At 48.6% G+C, this 18,964-nt stretch overlaps 1 protein-coding gene across 2 annotated transcripts in view; it reads right to left on the bottom strand.

The window, feature by feature from the left end:
- Positions 1 to 7,305: 7,305 nt before the first annotated feature.
- Positions 7,306 to 18,964, bottom strand: part of STX17 (syntaxin 17) — a 58,989-nt gene continuing 47,330 nt past the window's right edge. For both annotated transcript variants that reach the window (XM_075560219.1, XM_075560220.1), the window contains exons 7-8: positions 14,075 to 14,161; positions 7,306 to 13,421 (exon numbers count right to left, since the gene is read on the bottom strand). In XM_075560219.1, coding sequence (XP_075416334.1) covers positions 13,182 to 13,421; positions 14,075 to 14,161 — 327 coding nt within the window. In that variant the 3' untranslated portion in view covers positions 7,306 to 13,181. The remainder of the gene's footprint in view (positions 13,422 to 14,074; positions 14,162 to 18,964) is intronic.

Raw genomic sequence — 18,964 nt, 5'->3', positions numbered from 1 at the left:
TGGGTTTTTATTTTTTCTCCCCCTGGCTCACAATGCATTGTCATTTAATATAGCCTCCTTTAAAAATCTGCTAGGGTTAAAATAAATAATAAAAGCCAGAGGCCTACCTTTGCTTTCCATCTGTCCCGTACAACTTCTGTATAAATCACCTGAGCAGAGACGTGCCATGAACTGGCACTATTAGGTAAAGGAGGGCTTTGGGGCATCCCCGTGTAGTGTGTGCTGCTGCTTTTTTTCCTGATGATCAAGTCTGTTGGTACCTTCAGTATCCCGTTTCTCCAAGCTAAGGGCGTCTACATTCTGGATACTTAGGCGGGGAATAAATTAAAATGCTCACGCTGTGCACACCGTGTTTTACTGATTGGTTGAATACTGCTTATGAAAATTCCATAGTGGTATTTTGTTGGACTCTGAAAGTGTAGCTCAAACATACTATGAAGAGGAGGAGAGCCATAAGCCAGAACATTTGGCAGGAATTGTCCTTGTGAATTAAGAAAAGGAAAATGAAAAGTGTTATTAAATGTCTATGTTTATCGAAAAAAGTAGCATATGGATGGCATTTAAAACTCTGAATGAATTATACCTAAATCTGGGCAAGATAGATGCTTGTGGAGCAGGTTACCAAGGGTTGAACTAGGTGACTTTTAAGGCCCCTCCAGATTATGGGACTTCAATTTCCAAAGAGGAAAAACCAGCAGAGCAAATGGGTCTCAGTATTTCTAGCCGCTTCCTGTCTTACAGAGCCTTGTTATAGCTGTATAGTTGAAAAGCAGAGACCGTAAGGATCATACATGCTTTTAATTTCTTTTCCATTGTAAAATTGCCACAGGACTCTAACCCTTCTGGGTGCCCTGACCTCCTAGGCCTGAGTTGTACAGTCAGATGGGTCCCTGGGCCAGACCTCCACACTGCCAGGGCACAAAACTGGAGGGAGGGGGTGGCCCTCCAAGTCCTATCAGGAAGCCCAGTGCCAGAGGACAGATGGCTCCAAACCGATGCTCCTCTGGGCCTGGGTTGGTGCTATAGGTCAAGATTCATTTTCTACTTGGGTGTAAGTCAATCCCAGTTGGGGAAAGATTATTTTTAAGCTTATAAGGCTGACATGTGCCATTATGTGTAGTATGTAATATATGTAACACTTCCAATTCTTTTAAAATAAAAGGAATATTTATAATGGATATTTAATGATTGTTAATTTTTTTTAAAAATCAGCCTAGAACTCTTAAACATGCATGCTTTAGCCATTGGGTTGATCAGAAAAATAACTAATCAGATGGTGTGGGCATGTTTCAATCGGTCACTAGACCATGAGCCAGAAAAGCAAGACAGACCAAAGGTTGGCCCTCAGCCCTGTTTCCTCCATTGCTTCTATCAGTAACTTGAACGAAATCAGAAATCCTCAGGTTAGAGAATGGACCACATCTGAAAAACAATTCACAAACATTGAACCAAACTAGCTGACGTGACCAAAAGCCACTCAGCAGTAACCATGTGCCACAAACAACTTACTGTTCAGCCATTAGTCCAAAGGTTAGCAGTTCAAACCTACATACAATGAACTGTAATGAAGTTTTAATTCTGAATTGGGTTAAAAATAAAAGTCATTGCTCCAGTATTGTGTTATGGAGGCCTAGTTTGAAAGTAATTATTAGGGAAAAAGGCCTCAAAGAACACATGTTCACTGTGGCTTAATATAATTAAGTGGTTATTTACAAAAAAGTAAAGAATGGTTTGAGCATCGCATGGACTTTCATTTCATGCAAGCTGGGACTTGGGCTGTTATTCTGCCCTATTGCTGTCTTTAGACTCTGAAGGCAGCGAGGGAAAGGCTCCACCGCTCCATGTGTGGCTCCATCGCCAGTGCCTAGCTTTTGTTGCTGACAGAAGGAACATGTCCGTGGATAATTATTGTACCTCCGATGACTTGCTTCCTATCAGGGCCTGGTGATGAGTTATAGAAGGTCAGTTAACAAGTTCAGGTGCATTCTATGAAAAGACAAGTAGAAGTAGGGTAGTGAATTTTGAAATGACTGTTAAGTCTTGTTGGGAGAAGACTTGGGTCAGGGATCCACCTAGGTATATGAAGGGCTGTGACTGGACCCCAGCGATTGAGCCCTTGGATTTGGGGAGTCAGATTTCAGTTTGGCATGTATTTGGCATATGTATATTGGTACCATCATGTGTAATAAAGGATTACAACAATGACAAAAGTACATGTTTTATCTGAGAGTTGCTTTCAATCTATTTGGCAGATATCTGTCCAAACAAATGGACCTAACAGATGTTTCGGTGCACAGATAGACTATGGAAGTCAGTGGGGGCATAGAGGATCAATCCAAATGGAAGAGTTCGTTGAGCGTTTTATGCTGAGCTCTGAAAGGTCAAGTTGGTTTGCTTCGGGAGGTAGGCATGTGGGTGTAGGATGGCGTCTGAGCGGAGGCGTGAAGCTGAAGCCGCATAATGTAGCCCAGAAGCAAGCGGGCTCTTAGGAGGGGCTCACGGCTGAGCAGAGAGGTTGGAGGAAGAAGGAGGTGATTGGGCAGGCCCTTGTACGCTACGCCTCTAGTGAGGGCTCATCCGGGTGCCACCCACAGAGTACATACATGCGTCGTTAAGTTTTCACAGGCCTGTGAACCCCCCCCCCTCCCCCAGCAGAGCAAGCACCACAACGAAGTCAGCCACTGTAGACAAGAAGTGCAGCAGACACGAGAGAGGACGAAGGTGCAGACGCCACAGGAACTGGCCACCAGCTGATGTTCGAAACTCAAGGAATCTACTCTGGTAACTGTGTACCACAAACCACACTGTTGAGCCACTCGTCACAGGCAGTGGAGACTCTCCCGCAGTCATCTTTGGAAGAAGGGCCCCAACCTTGAGAGGCCTGTGGAACAGCTGTGCTCTGCTCACACAGGAGGCCGTGGGTTGGAGTTGATGGCAACTGAAGGCCGCAGCCACCTGCCACTTAAAATCGAGCCCCCTTCCAGGAATCCAAGGCACAGGATGACTGCAGGGATTCTCTGGTTGACCGACTCTCCAGGCGCCCTCCCCTCAGCTGTGAAGCAGCGTTCAAGACCAGGATGGAGAACGGAGAGCAGTTGCAACATCAAAACGAGGCACAGGCCTTTCTGCTGCGCGGCTCATTGCCTTCCTCAGTTTCTCCAAGACCATGCCGGTAGGAGGAGACGAAAATCAGTTTGGATGAACGTCTGGAACAATTTAAAGATCAAGGGAACCAGGAGGATGATGGAGCCTGGGCCTCTAAAGCTTCGCGAGCCTGCTGATGAAGGTCGGGGTCGGTGTTCAGATACAAAGGCAACAGTGGCCTGATAGGGCCCCCACAGGAGGAGGAGGGTGCCGCAGAAAGCCCTGTGTGACACCTGAGAGCCAGAGTGGGACAAAGTTGCAGAAAAGGCTTGGTCTTAGTGTTGTTTTTAACCTGAGGTTAAAAAAATACGTCTGGGAAAGCAGAAGGAGGTAACAGAACTCCAAGAAGTTCATGGAAAAATCTTGGAAATCAAACCAAGACAGTGGTCTGTATTGGGGGGAGGTATTTAAACCTGTAAAGAACAAATTCCTGACGACTTTTAAATAAGTTGTGTCATGCTGATTTTAATTGTCTTATGTGTTCCTTAAAACAGGTTGATTGGGACCGCTGTTTGGCAGCTTTTTAGCAGTGTGTTAATCTGTATTTCCAACTAATAAAACTATATAAAATATTTCAATATTTGAGACTCCTTGTCACAAGAAAGTTTGTATTGTGAACATGACTCAATCCAGATGACCAGGGTCCCAAGCCTCCTCAGGTTTAAAGTTACTTTCTAGATGGGGGTGGGGGGACATCTGCCTTTGCCTGCAAAATCATCAGTACCAGCTACCATCACACACCACACCAAGGTGAAGAAACCAGTGCAACTCACATTGGGCCAGGGCTGAGTTCCATGTTTGACGTACGGCCCACGAATGATATGATGAAGATCCAAGTGGCCATTGGCAGAAAAAAGGTGCCCCTGCCCCTGCCAGTGGGTTCACTGCACTTGAATCCGAATGGGAAGCCGAAGCCATCCGCTGCTAGCTCAAACCCCGCCTTTAGGCATAACCTGAAGAGTACTGGAGAATGGCTGGTCTGCCCTGAATTTTGAGGGGTCAGTGAGGGGAAATTCCAGCTTGAACATCACGTCTCTAAAATGTCCCTTTCTTCCTGCACCTGAGTGCCCACCTTCTGTGATCCCTCAGGTCTTGGTCTGTTCAAGTACCATTCTGTCTTGGGAATGCCCTGAGAACAGACACTGCGCTCTCTTCTCAGCGCACTACCTAGACTCAGTCTCTGAAAAGGGACGAATAAAACGCAAAGCCCCGGTGTAACTGGAACAGACTGCCACCTTAACAGCCGTCCCAGTTATCTGATGATCAGGTCTGGGCCTGGGTGAATCTAGGTCCCCTCAATTCTACACCCTAAACTGGCTCTGAAGTCCTTGAGTCTGTCATCAATGAAACCTTCCCAAGCACACGGAGCCACGGGCTCACTCGGGACCCTGCAGTGGTCTGGGAATGTTCCCATGTGCTCTGCGCGTTTACTGTGAGAACTCTAGTCACCTAACCCAGCTCCTCAGCCTTGAGTTGATCGAAATCCCACATGTGCTTTACAGCACCGCCACGTGAGCAGTCATGATCTACGTTGGCCAGATTGAGCGGACCGCAGTAAACAGCCTTTCCCTCACATCGTGGAGTTTCAAGTTTGGTGGAGTAAGAACTGATGGAATGTTTGTGGATTAACCATGGGTGGGGGGAACACAAATGCGTGTGCTCTGCCTTGGAAATCTCCCTAGAGATATGCTCTGACGAGGAACTGAAGGTTCCCTCGCCCTCCAGATGAGTCACGTTAGTCTTCCATCGGTGCCTTAGGGTCACAGCAAAGGTATACAAAGTGGGCATAGAGACTCGCGGAAATGCGTTTTTATAGGAGGTCAAAATTTAAGGTATAGGCTAACTGAAAAACAGATGCGTGATACATGTGCGCGGATGGTCATTGCGACATTATTGTAGCCTAATGGTGTATATACAATATTTTTCAGCCACAGAGAAATGAGATTTAAATGTGATAGGCCTTGAGAACATGCTGAGTGGGTCAGTCACAGACGGCAGATGTCCTATGTTCCCACTGATAGGAAATACCTAGACGAGGAGGCAGACACGTTTAGTTGTCATCTCCCTGGTGGTGCAGTGGGTGCAGCATTGGGCCGCCAAGCACCCTTGGAACGGCCAGCTGCTCCGCCGAAGACTGATGGGGTTTTCTAATCCTGTGACGGTTTACACAGGGCACTTCGGCTCTTGCAGACTGGGTCATGCATCAGAACCTACCCAATGGCCGAGTCTGCTGCTGACGGATGAGCTCTGCGGAGGAGGAAATGGGAGGGACGGTGGAATGGGGCCACTGAGTCTCAGCTCATGGTGATGTGAAGCTTTCAGAAATGTGTAAGAGTCATGGAAGCACAACATGGCGAATAATTAATGTCACTGAATTGTAAGCTGAAAAATGGTTAAAACTCCCAACTTCTTGTGAGATACATATTCGTAACTTTTTTTCCCCCAGGAAAGTGATCTATGTAAAAATGAAGGCATGGTTGTGGGCAGTCCTGACTGGAAAGGCAAGACGTGTTTCCTAGAGGACAGGAAGGCTCGAAGCCTGGCGGACAGAAATGGAATGTGTCCAGGTTGCCAAAACCTCACGGAGGGTGCTAGGTATCGACGACGACCAGTTGCTCTTCTCTCCAACTCTGGTCGGCTTGGATAGAGGCTCGCTAGTTGCATGTCTGTGTTGCGTCCCATGTGTTTCACTCGAGAGGGCTGCCAAGGATGCTGGGAGCCGGCTGTCTCCACGTCCTGTGTACATCTGCTTAGATCAGAGCAGCCAGTCTGCTTGCCCTCGCTGCTAGCTGCTGCCCAGGAAAGGGAACAGGATGGGACACTGAGGCTGGCGTCCTCCTGAGCTGTTGGAAAACACGACTTCGTGATCCACTTCAGACACGTTTTAAGATTCAGAGGCACGTTCCCTGGTCTATGCCTACAGGAATCCAACGTTACCCCTTAAATGTAGGCTTTTGGCCAAGTTCAGTGTTCGTACACTTTTTATACTTTCTGGTTCTTCAGAGATTACAGCTAGTACTCTCACAATCACACCTACAAGTTCCTGCTAGCTCTGGAATTATTTTTAATCTGAACCCAGAAATGAAATTCTTTTAAAAGATTTATTTTTGTAGCTCTACACTTCATCACCCGTATAACTAGTGTGCTGTTTTAAGGGTTGTTGTTTTTTGTGTTCTTCACCCAAACCAGGGTATTTGGGAGTGAAAGGGAACATTAAGAACTGCACGGGCAACCAGTCATCAGAACTCACAGACAAACTGACAATGTATGATCGCCCTACATCTTGCTGTTTAGATAGAATTCTTAATAGAGATGAAAGTGATTTCTACCAGTCATCTTTGATCACAATACAAGCTTTTAAAATAACTAAGCCCTAAAGAAAAAGTATTTGAATAATTCTTCGTGTTTTTCTCAAGCCGCCTGTCATTTTAGGTAGCTGACACGATCCTTTAAACCTTGGGGAATCGATAGTAGTATATCACAATGACAGAAGTACCTATCATTGGTACATAGTACCTATCATTGGGGCCCTTGCTCTGAGCTAGGCGCAGAGTAACTTGTAGGGTTATAACGGCCAGAATCAACTCAACAGCAGTGTGTTGCGGTTCTTGTTGTTTGGGGGAGCCAAGCTGGGGGTTCCTTGAGTGAGGTACGGGAGGTGACTGGGGGAGGGGGAAGGGGGGAGATGGAAGCCAGACAGGGCAGGGCCCCCTTGTCCATCTGGCCACGTGCTCGGCGATGCAGTTTCTCCTTCCCCTTCTCAGCGCTGAACTTCATGCCATGAAATACTCCAAGAAGCAGACCATCTGTCCCGTCCTGAAAGGAGGCCTTGGGAAGGCCGCACAAGCACCAAGGGCGGAGTGTTAGATCTCTGATCCAGCCACATATGAAAATGGGTGCTGCTGAGCTGGGTCGTCTAGAACTCTGGCTGTGGAAATGGACAATGTGGGCTTTAGTGGACTTGGGCCCTAAAAGGTAAGATCTGGTAACTTTTCTCAGTGGGTTCTCAACAAGTATTTATGAAATAAACAGGACAGGAAGACAGTCGGCCTTCACGGTAAGCAGAGACCCTCACCAGCAGAGAGGCAGGAAAGCAAAAGCCATTTCTGACACGTAGCAAAGGAAAACAAAGAGGCCCAATATACCAAGAACCAAGGCTAATACAGCAAATGCGAGGCTTTATTGCTTTGGAACAAACGGAGAGGACTATTACAGACTCATCTGACACAAAGTGATATACATCAGTTCTTTAAAAAATAACATTGTAAGAGAGAGGCGACAGTTTCCAGGAGTACCGGTGGGTCAGTGGTTAAAGAGTTTGGCTGCTGACCAGAGAAGAGCTAGGCAGAGCAGGTCTGCCACTCGTGGAAGAAGGGGCAGTGTGCTGCCTGGTCGTGCTCTGCACCGCTGCCCTACTGGGTTGCTAAGTCACTACTCTCCCACGATGTTGTTTCAAACCTTTTATATATGCATTTCCTCTGACGCTCGGACACTTACCACCTGTCTTCAACCAGGCACACACTTCTGTAGGGCCCTGCTCAAAGACGGGGTTCCATAAAAGCTCCCCCTTCTTTCCAGGTAGCACCTCACTTGATGCTCAGAGCCTGTTATTTAAGGGACTTAGCATATTTTACTGCAGTTACTTGCTTTAAAGATCTGAGTTCATTGACCTCGACTGTCTCTAAGGGTAGATGCTGTAGGTTTGTGGATGTCCCCTCCCCCAGTGCTCAACACATAACAATTAGTGTTCAGTGAGGAGATTCTTTCATGTTCCCCCACTGGATCACAGAATAAAGGACTTTAGAAACCTGTACAGAATCTGCTGAAATTCTCATCATTAGGTTTTTATGTTGACCTTTGCCAACACCAAGGGCTTACCAATAAAATGTCTAACATCTTTAGCAGGCTTAATGAACGCAGCCCAGCTAACTATGTTTCCAGTGATTAACCTCACGACTCGACAGTAATCTCAACTACTTGAATACACAGAAAACGTGCAATGTTGAGCGTCTTCCTCAAATGTCAGTGGGACAATGGTCCATTCAAGGCTGGAGTACTTATGCTGCTAAAGATAACTCCTCATTCTTTGGCTTCTAGATGCACAGGTGACAAGATTGATATTGTTTTGAAGGTTTCAAAGTTGAGTTTCTTCTAGCGGTGGGGGGAGGATGGTACCTTTTTCTTAGGAAACAGTGTTTGGGTTTGTTCAAAAGCTAAAAACAAACCTCAGCTGACAGAGTCTTGTAGAAAAAAAATACCGAAACTGCTTACCTAGAAGAATGCAAGCAGTTTATTAGCAGGTTATAGCTTAAAATGGGGCAGTTGAGTGGCACTGTCAGGCAGAGTTTGAAGAGCCTTTGTTTTGTGAGCAGCTTGAAGAGATGAGACCGGGGCCAGCGTCTGGCAGGCAGTGAATGCCAACCTAGGGTTGCTGACATTTACCCAGTATTCCCTGAGAGCCACTGAAAGCGTGCAGCAGCAAAAGAACGTGCCGGCCGGTGCTTACCAGTGACGCGAGGAATGGCCGCGAGCTGGGGAGAGGAGGTAGGTGTGAGTGAGGCCATAGAGGCATGCAGAAGTGGATGCCACTGACCTGCAAGCAGACTCCTTAGGCCCGGTGACAGGCCAGCTCCGAAAAAAATAAAAAAGGCAGGGAGTCAAGTGATGAAAACTAATGTTATGAATGGGGAACCCCGGGCCAGAATGGGAAGAAAGCAGCCGCTCAGGAAACAAGCTCATCGCCAAAGGCTGGGCCCCAAACCAGGCCTCGGACCTTTCACTTCCCCATGCCCTGCTCTTTCCACTGAAGCTACGTTAAGCTGGTCTGAAAGACCACACGTCTCAGAAGGCAACTGCCATGGCAAAACAAAAATGCCCACCCAGACGGCGGCTACAATTCTAGCTCCTGAGTGACTGGTCACTAGCTTTGCTACCTTGGGCAGAATGCCTTTGACACGTTACATTTTATTTCAACTTCTTTTGTTACTATTGCACGACTATATTTGTCTCTCACACTACCCTATGTTCTTGGAAGGTAGAAGAGCTGATAATACGTGGATCCTTTACCACTGACGGTTGACAATACCCACCTTTCTCGGTAAAAGAGGAGGGTACTGAGCAATAGCAATGATTGGAGCCACCAGTTAGAACCAAAACGGACAGAAGTGAACACACAATCCATACAGCACCTGATGCTTACCTTTTCTTTTGCCTAGAGGGGAAGCTCCCATCTTTTATTAGGCTGCCGATACAAGAACATGATGCAAAATTCCCAAGGACCGGAGAACTGCAGCCATGTTGTACTTGATTCAAGGGAAGAAGTCCTCCCGCTTCGCAGAACCTGTCCCAGGCTTTGGCTTTGGCCCAGAGATTTCATGTGGCACCCAGGAAGGGAAGAGCGCACGCTGGGAAAGACCTTTCCTTTTTTAAGTTCAGACAAAGTGTACTTTGGTTTCTGCACTTTCAGTGGAGCAAAGTGTGCTCCATCCACCAAGCACTCACAGGCCGGGTTTCCTCCAGGCCTGCCCAGCCTCCCGCCACCCGACCCACCAGGGGCACCGAGGGGCAGGCAGGCAGCCTGGGGCCTTCTCCCTTTACGGAGCGCTCTGCTGCAGTATGAGGTCTTGCTCCCCGAAGCCTGGCCAGTTCTAGGTGGCACTAGTGCCACCCCTTCTCAGCAGCCTGGGTAGATAGGGGCTGGGGGTGGGGGTGAGCCGAGCGAGCAGAAAGGAGGAAGGAAGAGAGGTCATAAGGACACGGGGCTGATGTCCGTGGTGAGCGAAAGCAGAGATGGCTTGTGTCACATGGTTTGCCAAATGTCTTCGGAGCGTGTTTCAGAAGACCAGCTTCAAACACACGCCGAGGAGGGCGAGTGGCACCGCCCCGGTGCGCGGCTTCCCAAAGGCACTGTTAAAAGACCAGCACCCTGCTCGAGGAGCAATGAAAGATGTTTTAAGAAGCGTAGCTTTAGAGGCTTGTTTTGAAATGAAGAATTCTGTCAAACGGATTGTTGAAATAAGGGTGCTAACCCAAGACACAGATTAAAATCTGTAGGCTGTGTGACGGGACGAGAACGTACTTTACAGACTCAGGATCAAACTCAGCACTCTAGGTCCCTGAGGCTGGCCGCCACCACAGGCTTTGGAGTTGTCAGGGACTTGGACATGTGGTGAGGAATCAGAAGATACTGATGCACATGTGTAGCACATGTAATTTCACAATAAGCCCGCCTCGCAGAATACCTGGGTGGACAAAAGGAAGGCCCCGCCTCAGTTTTGGAGATTGGCAGCACAGTGTGAGAGACACAGCCCAGTGGCGACAGACCTGACTCTTCATCGCCCCCCTTTCCCGACCTACAAAATGCCAGTGGCGTGACTGGCCAAGAGAAGGTCTTCAATCAATAGCAGTTTCAGTAGGGTGTTTCGTTCTCAATCTAAGGATCGCAACCCGTAGTTAGATTACGGAATCAATTTAGCAGAGTATACGCAGCCTATTAAAAATGCTAAAACACAACAAGAAGCATCCTATTGGGCTGCAGAGGACAGGGTGGAATTGTGTCCAAAGACACCGTGTGTAGGCTGGGTTTTGATGGCAGACCTTTTTGACTGTGGGTCCCAGATGCAGTGTTTCAAAGTCTCTGCCGAACGGTCACAGCAAACAAGTCCTCCGAAGCGTTGCCTTGTACCCAAATGAGCCCCACGAATTCCAAGATGTTCCTCAATGTCCTTCACGTAGACGGCCGAGGAGATAAAGCTGGTACAATGGACATGCCTTTCGACGATAATTATTGTTTCTGAGTTGTACTGAAACGTTTGTACTCCTAAACACTTCATAGGGATATCATTGGCAGCTGATTAAGTATGTCTAATGATTTATACAAGAATTGGCTGTTGGTTTTATTATGGAGAAAGAAGATATACTTTCTAAATACTTTAAAATTATATTTTTCCCCCTTTAAGTTCTGAAAGTTGCCTAAGTGTGATGACTGCTGGAGTAATATTGCAAGGCCGATGAGCAGTGAAAATCAAGTCTGTACACGTACTTGCAGTGATGCTGTGGGATTCCACCAAGGCCCTTCTCCCTCCTTCCTGTCCTGACATGCAACATCTGCCTGGCCTCGGTGGGCTCAGAGGACGGCCCACAGGGGTTGTTAGTCTGATTTGCGGTGATGGAGACTGGGCGACATGTAGCAGTGGGGTTCTGGAAATGACAGTATTAAAGGACACTGCTGAGTAATGATGTGGATGTCTAATGATCATTAAGGAGCCTGGACTGGCTACACCAGCATCTCCCACAGGACTGAAGGTGAGGAATCCCATTTAAACCAGCACCTGGCGGTGATACTGATGGTCTTTCTGGTTTGCAAATGTCGTGTTCAAGGGACAGCAAGGATTGGGAAATGTTTTAAAAAGAGGAGCCATGATTCCCACAGTCCAGGTATTTAAAAGAAAATACCGGACCAGGAGCTGACCGTCATTTAAATAATATTCTTCTCGGAAGGAAAAGATACAGGTGACCAAACAGCAAGGCTTGGTCCTCTCCCATTATCTAATGACAACGACCCGAGGCGTTCGCTCACGGGAATTCACCGATGAGCTCCTAAAAGAGTCAGAGGGGAAGGTCTCCAGATCTGATCCGTAAGCGATCAACACGTTATTAAAAATACACTCAGCAAGGGAGCAGTGAACTGGTCGACACCCCCACCCCCCGTTGAATCGGTTTGGCGCCTGGGTAGAAGCAGCTCACGCCTTCTGAGTCCCGGATGCTCCTTTCTCTGTCCTCTGCAAGTGGAAACGAGTCAGGCCACAGGTTGGGACTGAGTTGGGAATGGAGGGTGGGGCTGCCTGCAATCTTCGCTGAAGATGGGCACTGGGTTGCTGTCAGTGTCTAGTGTGTGGGTTCACACCATCAATCCTTCACCACAGGGCTGAGTCCAACCCCATTTCACTATGAGGGTGTGGAGCAGGAATCCCATGCTGGGAAGAGAGGGTGGGGGGCAGCGGTGGAAGACAGAACCAGCGCCTGGGGGATGCGCGGGAGATGGACAGGAAGCTAGTTCTTAGCTTCCCCAAAGGCCAGCTGACAAGAAGATAAAGGTCAAGACCGCAGACCCCTGGAAACGGAAGGTACCCTGAGATAAGACCCCCCGCTTCCCTCCTGCTCACTTTTCAGCCCCAAACCTCACAAGGTTGGAACTATTTGGGGATGATCCCCTGTAACCCAGAGGTTATTGGAGGCAGAGATGGCAGCCAGTTAAGGGCACGTTGTGCTCACGACACAGGTAGAATTCACCCCGACCAAAGAACTTAACAAAGTTACAAGGGCGGGAGGCCAAAGGAGGCAGGCTGACAGAAAAAGCTGACTTACTGGCTTAATAAATCTCTTGCCACAAGATGCTCTGCGCTTTTTATTTAAGGAGAGGCAGAAAGAAGGGTCTGGTGTTGGAAATATTTGGAGACGTTGAGCCTCGCTTTGCGTTTTCTTGCACTTTTGACGTCCTTACCCAGACATTTGAGGGGTGCACCCAATGCAATAGGCTCGGCCACTGGCTCCCATGTTCAAGTTCACCTGTCCCCCTACCCTAGCTACCTATGGACTTGTCTGTCTGCTAAGAGGGTTCTTCAACTCCTAGCCTCCTTGCAAAGAGGTAGACATAATCTCCTACAGATGTGTTTGGCCTTCGGGTGTCCACTGATATGCAAGAAACTACCAGGAGAAACCTCTTCTTCCACAACGCTGAATTTCCACCCATTCCAAGTCCTCATCCGAACTGTGGGCTCGGTTTAGACATGTACCCGCAGAAAATATGCTTTGGCAATCTTGAAAAGTCGCCTGACAGGCAAGAGGGAGCCTAAGCCTCGCCATCTCCATGAACACCCGGTCAACGGCAAAGTCCGCCCTTGGATCCCAGCTCGATCACCGGCTGCCCCTGTCCTGGGACACACGGCGCGGTTCCCAAGCAGCCCGAGTGTCTGTCGGGGCGCAGAGGCTGCCATCACCGTGGCGGTGTGGGCGCCCCGCACACCGGAGTTGGGATTCTAACTGCATTTTTTGTCAGTTTGGCTGGGAAGATCTGGACAGCTGGAAGTGAGCTGCTCCATCATTTTCTGCTTCTTTCTTTGTATCAATTTTCCACCTGTGAAGCCCAACACCCCGCCACCAAGTGCAGCTGCAATGCCTGCTACTTTGAAGCCTGCTAGGAGGCCGATCGGACCCCCCACCACGCCTCCGATGAGTGCACCTGCCACAGGCAGGGCTGCCAGCTTGTATTTTGCAGCCTGTAAAAAAAAAATTCAATTTAGAAATTGAGTTGAGAATATCTTGCCTGGGGTGATGTGCAATTCCCTCTCCTGGCGGCTGGCAATGCCTCTCTAACTCCTGGCACACAGTTACCCTGAGAGACTGTGCTGGGGGTGGGGGGCGGAGGATTCCACAGGTACTGAGACTGCCGGCTCTGCACTTACAGGGGAGAAAGGCGCTGCCGCCGGGAGTTGGCTGGCAGGTTGTAAGTCTGCAGCAGCCGCAGGTTCCCCTCAATGCGTGGGTGTTACACAGAGGAGATTCTGCACGTCGGACCTGGGGTGAAAGGCGACGTTCTGTGGACGAGAGCGGGGGCCCCCTCCCGCAGGCGGACATGTCCCTGCACATCTGCCCCTCGTGGAGTCTCGCACCCCTTCTCCCATGGCTGCAAATAGCCCAGGCAGCCCGGGCTGCCTCAGGGTGGGGCCTCTGTTAAGTCTCCTGAAAAAGCCTCCCCCGACAGGAGCAGAAGAGCCACCATTGATTTCCTGCACCACCTACGTGTCATTTCTTCCTTATTTCCTTAATTGCTGGTTCCCTCAACATTAAAGCGCACGGATCAATCGGGTTAATACTGGAGATTCTTGGGAGCCGGGGCACCATTGATTTATCAGCAGGGGCAGCATCTTACCTTCCCCAAGTTTTTGGTTCCCTCTTCCACGTTCACAGCGGCTCTGTTGACATGGTCTTCGATGCTGTCAATCTTCTCCTGCTGGGCCTGCATGCAAAGGAATTATGAGTGAGCCTTCCTGCTGAGGAGCAGGAGTCAGCCAATACACACCATTTTAATTCCTGTAATCAGGGCCTGCGCACTGCAGCCTTCCCATCTTAATAGTGGTTCATTAATCACATCTGATAAACTGAATTGAAAGCACAAATTCAGCTTTATGACAAAGGGGGGGGGGCACTTGCTAATGAGGTAAAAAAGGGTGCCACCTCTGTAGCAAAAAGTATCTCACGTCGGACAAGTAGGTGAAGGGAGATGTAAGACATGACAAAAAATAATAATTTGTAAATTATCAAGGGTTCATGAGGAAGGCGGGGAGCAGGGAGGGAGTGGAAAATATGAGGAACTGATACCAAGAGCTCAAGCAGAGAGCAAATGTTTTGAGAATGATGATGGCAACAAATGTGCAAATGTGCGTGACACAATGGATGTATGTATGGATTATGATAAGAGTTGTATGAGCCCCCAATAAAATGATTAACAACAACACATCTCACTCTAAAATTCTCTCTCTCTCTCTCTCTCTCTCTCTCTCTCTCAACAAATGAATCTAGTTTCTAGGAGCAGAGGGGAAAATTCCAAATAAGCATTTATACACCATCTTGAGTTTGATGGAAATGGCAAGAACAAAGAAAACTCTACTGATCTGCATAATTGATTAGTGAGAACAGGCACGCTTACCTGAGGAATAAAAAGCCCTGGATCTACTAGATGCAAACGGTTATGCTCCCAAATCATTACGCTGTAGGACTAAGAACGTAACGTGGTTGGTTGGATCCACTGCGGGCTCTTTCCTGGGTGACACGCAGCAGGGAGCAGTGGGCCAATTCACTGTCCTGCTTCATTTTTCACATTTTTACACTCCAAGACACTTAACACCATGACAGGTTCAAATGTTTCAGATCACATAGATTCCTTAAGGCACCTACAGAGAACGGCAGCCCCTGCCCTGACGCGAGACAGCTGGGGGTCCTGGGCTCTCGGGACAGAGAGCTGCTCGGGCCAGCTTCCTCCCAGATGTGCCACCCCCAGGCCAGCACCTGGCCAGTGGCTGCTGCACCCTGCTCAGCCATGTCCAGCGCCGGGCACTCACCCCACCCCCAGCCCACAGCAGTAGCTTTGTGCAAACGTGTACACAGTACACAGACAGGAGTATGTGCCCATTTTAAAAGCATACAGGATGGTTAAACAAAAAGAAAAACCGATTGCTACCAAGTCAACTCCTACTCTGAGCACAGTGAAGTTGTGACCAATGTGTAAAGTCGTATGACCCCCATCACAGGGGCCCTGGTGACCCCGAGGGTAAAGTGCTTGGTTGCCGAGCAGTTGGCCATTCAAACCTACCACTGCTGCTCCACAGAAGATGGGAGGTCTGCTCCATAGGGGTACATCATCCTGACAATGGTCACACGGTACGGCAGAGTTCTATTCTGTCCCATAGGATCGCTGGGAGTGGGAATCCAGTCAGTGGCAATGGGTTTTGGTTTTTTTATTTAGTAGCCACTATCACAATTCGGGGGGTAAGTTTTTCTTAATTCACAGCAAAAGAAGAGAATTCCTCTTATTTTGCTTCATTTGAATCCTTCCCCTTTTCCTTCTGGAGTAGGTGGCTCCACAGCAGCACCCTGATCACAGTCAGGTGGCAAAGTGGTGGCCGGGAGCTGTCACCCACCAGCGGGATGTCAAACAGGCCCCCCTCTGAGCTGACTCCACTGCCGTGTCCACTCCTCACTCTGCTCTTGCTCTCTGGGCTGGGACGAACCGCACAGGAACCACGCGACCCGGTCCATGAAACCAAGGTGCTGACGACAGGGACTGCTCGGGAGCCTCCCCACCTCGCTCTACCAACTGCCTTTTTGGGCGCCCAATTTGCTTATGTTCGCTTCATCAGCCTGAGCGCCCACATTTGGGAGCCCCCACATTCCTCTCCTGACACTTTGCACGTTGGCACCCCTACACGGTCCCTGCACCCGGGAACAGTGAGTCCAACTGTTCATGTGGCTACATGCCCTATTCTCAGTGCATTGTAATGAATTATTCATCTTTTAGCCATAGTTCCTTTTTGTTATTGCTACCCAATGACTTTCCCCTGCTTGGTGCGGGTAAGAAGCTGGGGAAGATGCCGATTGCGCTCTCCTTCAGCTGTGAGTCACTGCCTTCCTGCTGAGCAAAAAGTGAGCCCTCTCCGAAGCAGGTGGCCGGTCTCACTACCAGCAAGGGAGAAAAGCCTGGAAGTGGATGTGCCCTTCGGACCAGGAGATTCCTACTCAGAGAACCCCCTTGATCCAAGAAACAGCTCTGCCACCAGAAGACGAGCAGAGGAGCAGCAGGATCGGCAGCAGCAGCAGTGGAACCAGGAGCCAGGGCATTGAACGTCCCAGCCCACAGAGCAGAGAAAGCAGAGGACTTTTCTGACCTGTGCCGTATGGCAATCAGCCCTGAAAGCCAGAGGAGGTCGGATGTGGCTCCATGCAGTTTCTTTACTCCAACTAGAATCTTGTCTAGCACCCACTTCCAGCACTGGAAGAACTCTCCTTCTTGTGCGGGGCTATGTGTGGAGGGATGGGGAAGTTAACAGCTATGAGGTTATTGAAGATGATGTCAAAACTCCAGGGATTTTCCTTATTCCTGACTCTAAATTGTAGCCAGCCCTCCATGCCAAGCTGCAATCTTAGATCTTGGCCAATCTAGTTCACACTGGTTCTAAACTCCTGTGGCATGTAATTGATATGCCTTATCCTTATGTGACCATACACTCAGGAGGGCCCAGAGCAACCAACCACATGATGCAAGGGCAGGAATACGGATGGGGCTGACCTAGAGCAGACACTAAGCAGACCAGGTGAAAGCAGGATATTAGCATTGGGATTCAGCAGGAATAACGGGGCTGAAGGAAGTCCAGTGCTGAAGTGACTAACGGGAATGGTAGTGGCTTAAGTGGAATTCTAAATCCAGAACCAATTTGGAAATCAAATAAGGGAGGCACCGCAGGGGGAGGACAGTTGGGGGCAGTAGGAGGGAAGGGGACCGGAAATCATAGAGACAGTCTCCTATAGTCTTCCCATCAATTTTAAGAAGTTCAGTGTTCACAGATCAAATGGAGAAATCTCATCCCTTTACAACCCAGCTCATGGATCCAGAGTAAAAATGGATTACAAAAGGGACTAAGGCATAAGGTGGATCACAAAACAAGACCACAGCAAGAGTGATACATTGTCGAATCTCTGGTCCAGCATTTTTAAAAGTCTCCTTGATAAGAAATAGAGATGGAAATGGAGGGCACCTGAGTAATAAAGGCTAAAGACAAACGGTGGTGTGCAGACTACATTAATTTACCAGCCATCAGACCACATCCTGATGGCTTAAGAAATTCACAAGTTTTTTTTTAATACCGTTCTCTCATCTTCGCTGAGCTTAGCACAGTGCTGCCTATTGTTGGAAAAGGTCCATGAGATCCACCGTGCGGTTTCAAGTGACCATCAAGTTCACGTGGAGCGAAGGAGAGGATGTGGTCACTCTGGTTACGTTCCCAAGTCGTTCTCTGCCCAAATGGAGCATCTGTGACTCTGGACTGTGGTCATGAGAACTCAGTCCCTCAGAGGAGTCGTTGAGGGCTTTCTCGTTTGAGCTCCTGCCTAATCGGCCTCTGCCTCATGCCCTTACCCAGAAGATTATAAACAGCACAGCTGTACAGCGCGGCGGCGGTGGTCAGCATGCTCCTGCACAAGCCTGCCTTCGATTCGAGGCCAAGAGCTGCTGAGGCAGCCCAGTTGCACTCAGAAGGACAATTGTTCAATGGTCTCAGGTTCTTCATTTCCTTTAACATGTGCACCGAATCGGGAGAAAAGTGTATTTGTCTTAGATTTATGGAAACCTCTCTATGTGTTTAGTTTGGTTTCTAAATAAACTTTATTGAGGTATAATTTACAAATGGATACATTAAAACATACATTTTAAGTAAATAGGTAGATGACTTTTGATAAATGTATGCTTGTGTAACCATACATTAACCATACATGTATGGATTTGATCAATTACATTAAAGATCATTCGTTTCGATAACTGAATAAATCAATTTTTAAAACACAAATGCCTTGGAATCCTTGTATTGATTGCCTTCTGTATGCACATGTAATGGCATGTATAAAAGCTGGAGTCTGGAAGGCAGACAGCTAGCCAAGAAGGAAAACGCAAATATTTCCCACTAACCACCGAAGGAAGAATGCAGTGAGATTGCACGGTCAGAGGCTGCAAACTTACAGGACGCGGAAAAACAAGGCCGGCCCCTGAGTTCTGGCTCTCACAGGCTCCATTGGGAACGAACAGGGCGAGCCCATCTCCACAGCCCACGCTTTCCTTTGCTCCTGGCTCTGAGACTCAGAGAAGGAGATGCCCCCAACAGTGCCTTCAGACTTAGGACGTCATTTGAGAAGACTGACAGACTCGAGCCTGGGCAGTCTGGGGTCTGGAAGGCTCCTGTCAGGAGGATCGCCTGAGAGGGAAGACCCCAGCAGGGAGGGCTCTGTGAGGAAGGGTAGCATCGGCCTCAACATCGTACAAAGGCGCAGACGACAAAAGGGCCTGAGGGAGTTTTCGAGAAGGACTCAAGTCAAGACCGGAAGAATGAGAAGCTTCAGGTGAAATGGGAAGCAGCCCTGCACCATGGTTGTTCAAAGAGACTGGAGAGCCATCTATTTGGGAGGTTGGGGTCAGAGAGAGCGATTACCTAACCTCTCAAGGGCTTGACAAATCCTACTGTCAGGGACCTTCTTATCATTTAAAGTCAGCATTCAA

The sequence above is a fragment of the Tenrec ecaudatus genome, chromosome 10 (assembly GCF_050624435.1).
Source record: "Tenrec ecaudatus isolate mTenEca1 chromosome 10, mTenEca1.hap1, whole genome shotgun sequence".
Lineage (NCBI taxonomy): Eukaryota > Metazoa > Chordata > Mammalia > Afrosoricida > Tenrecidae > Tenrec > Tenrec ecaudatus.
This window is presented reverse-complemented; position numbering and strand designations above follow the sequence as displayed.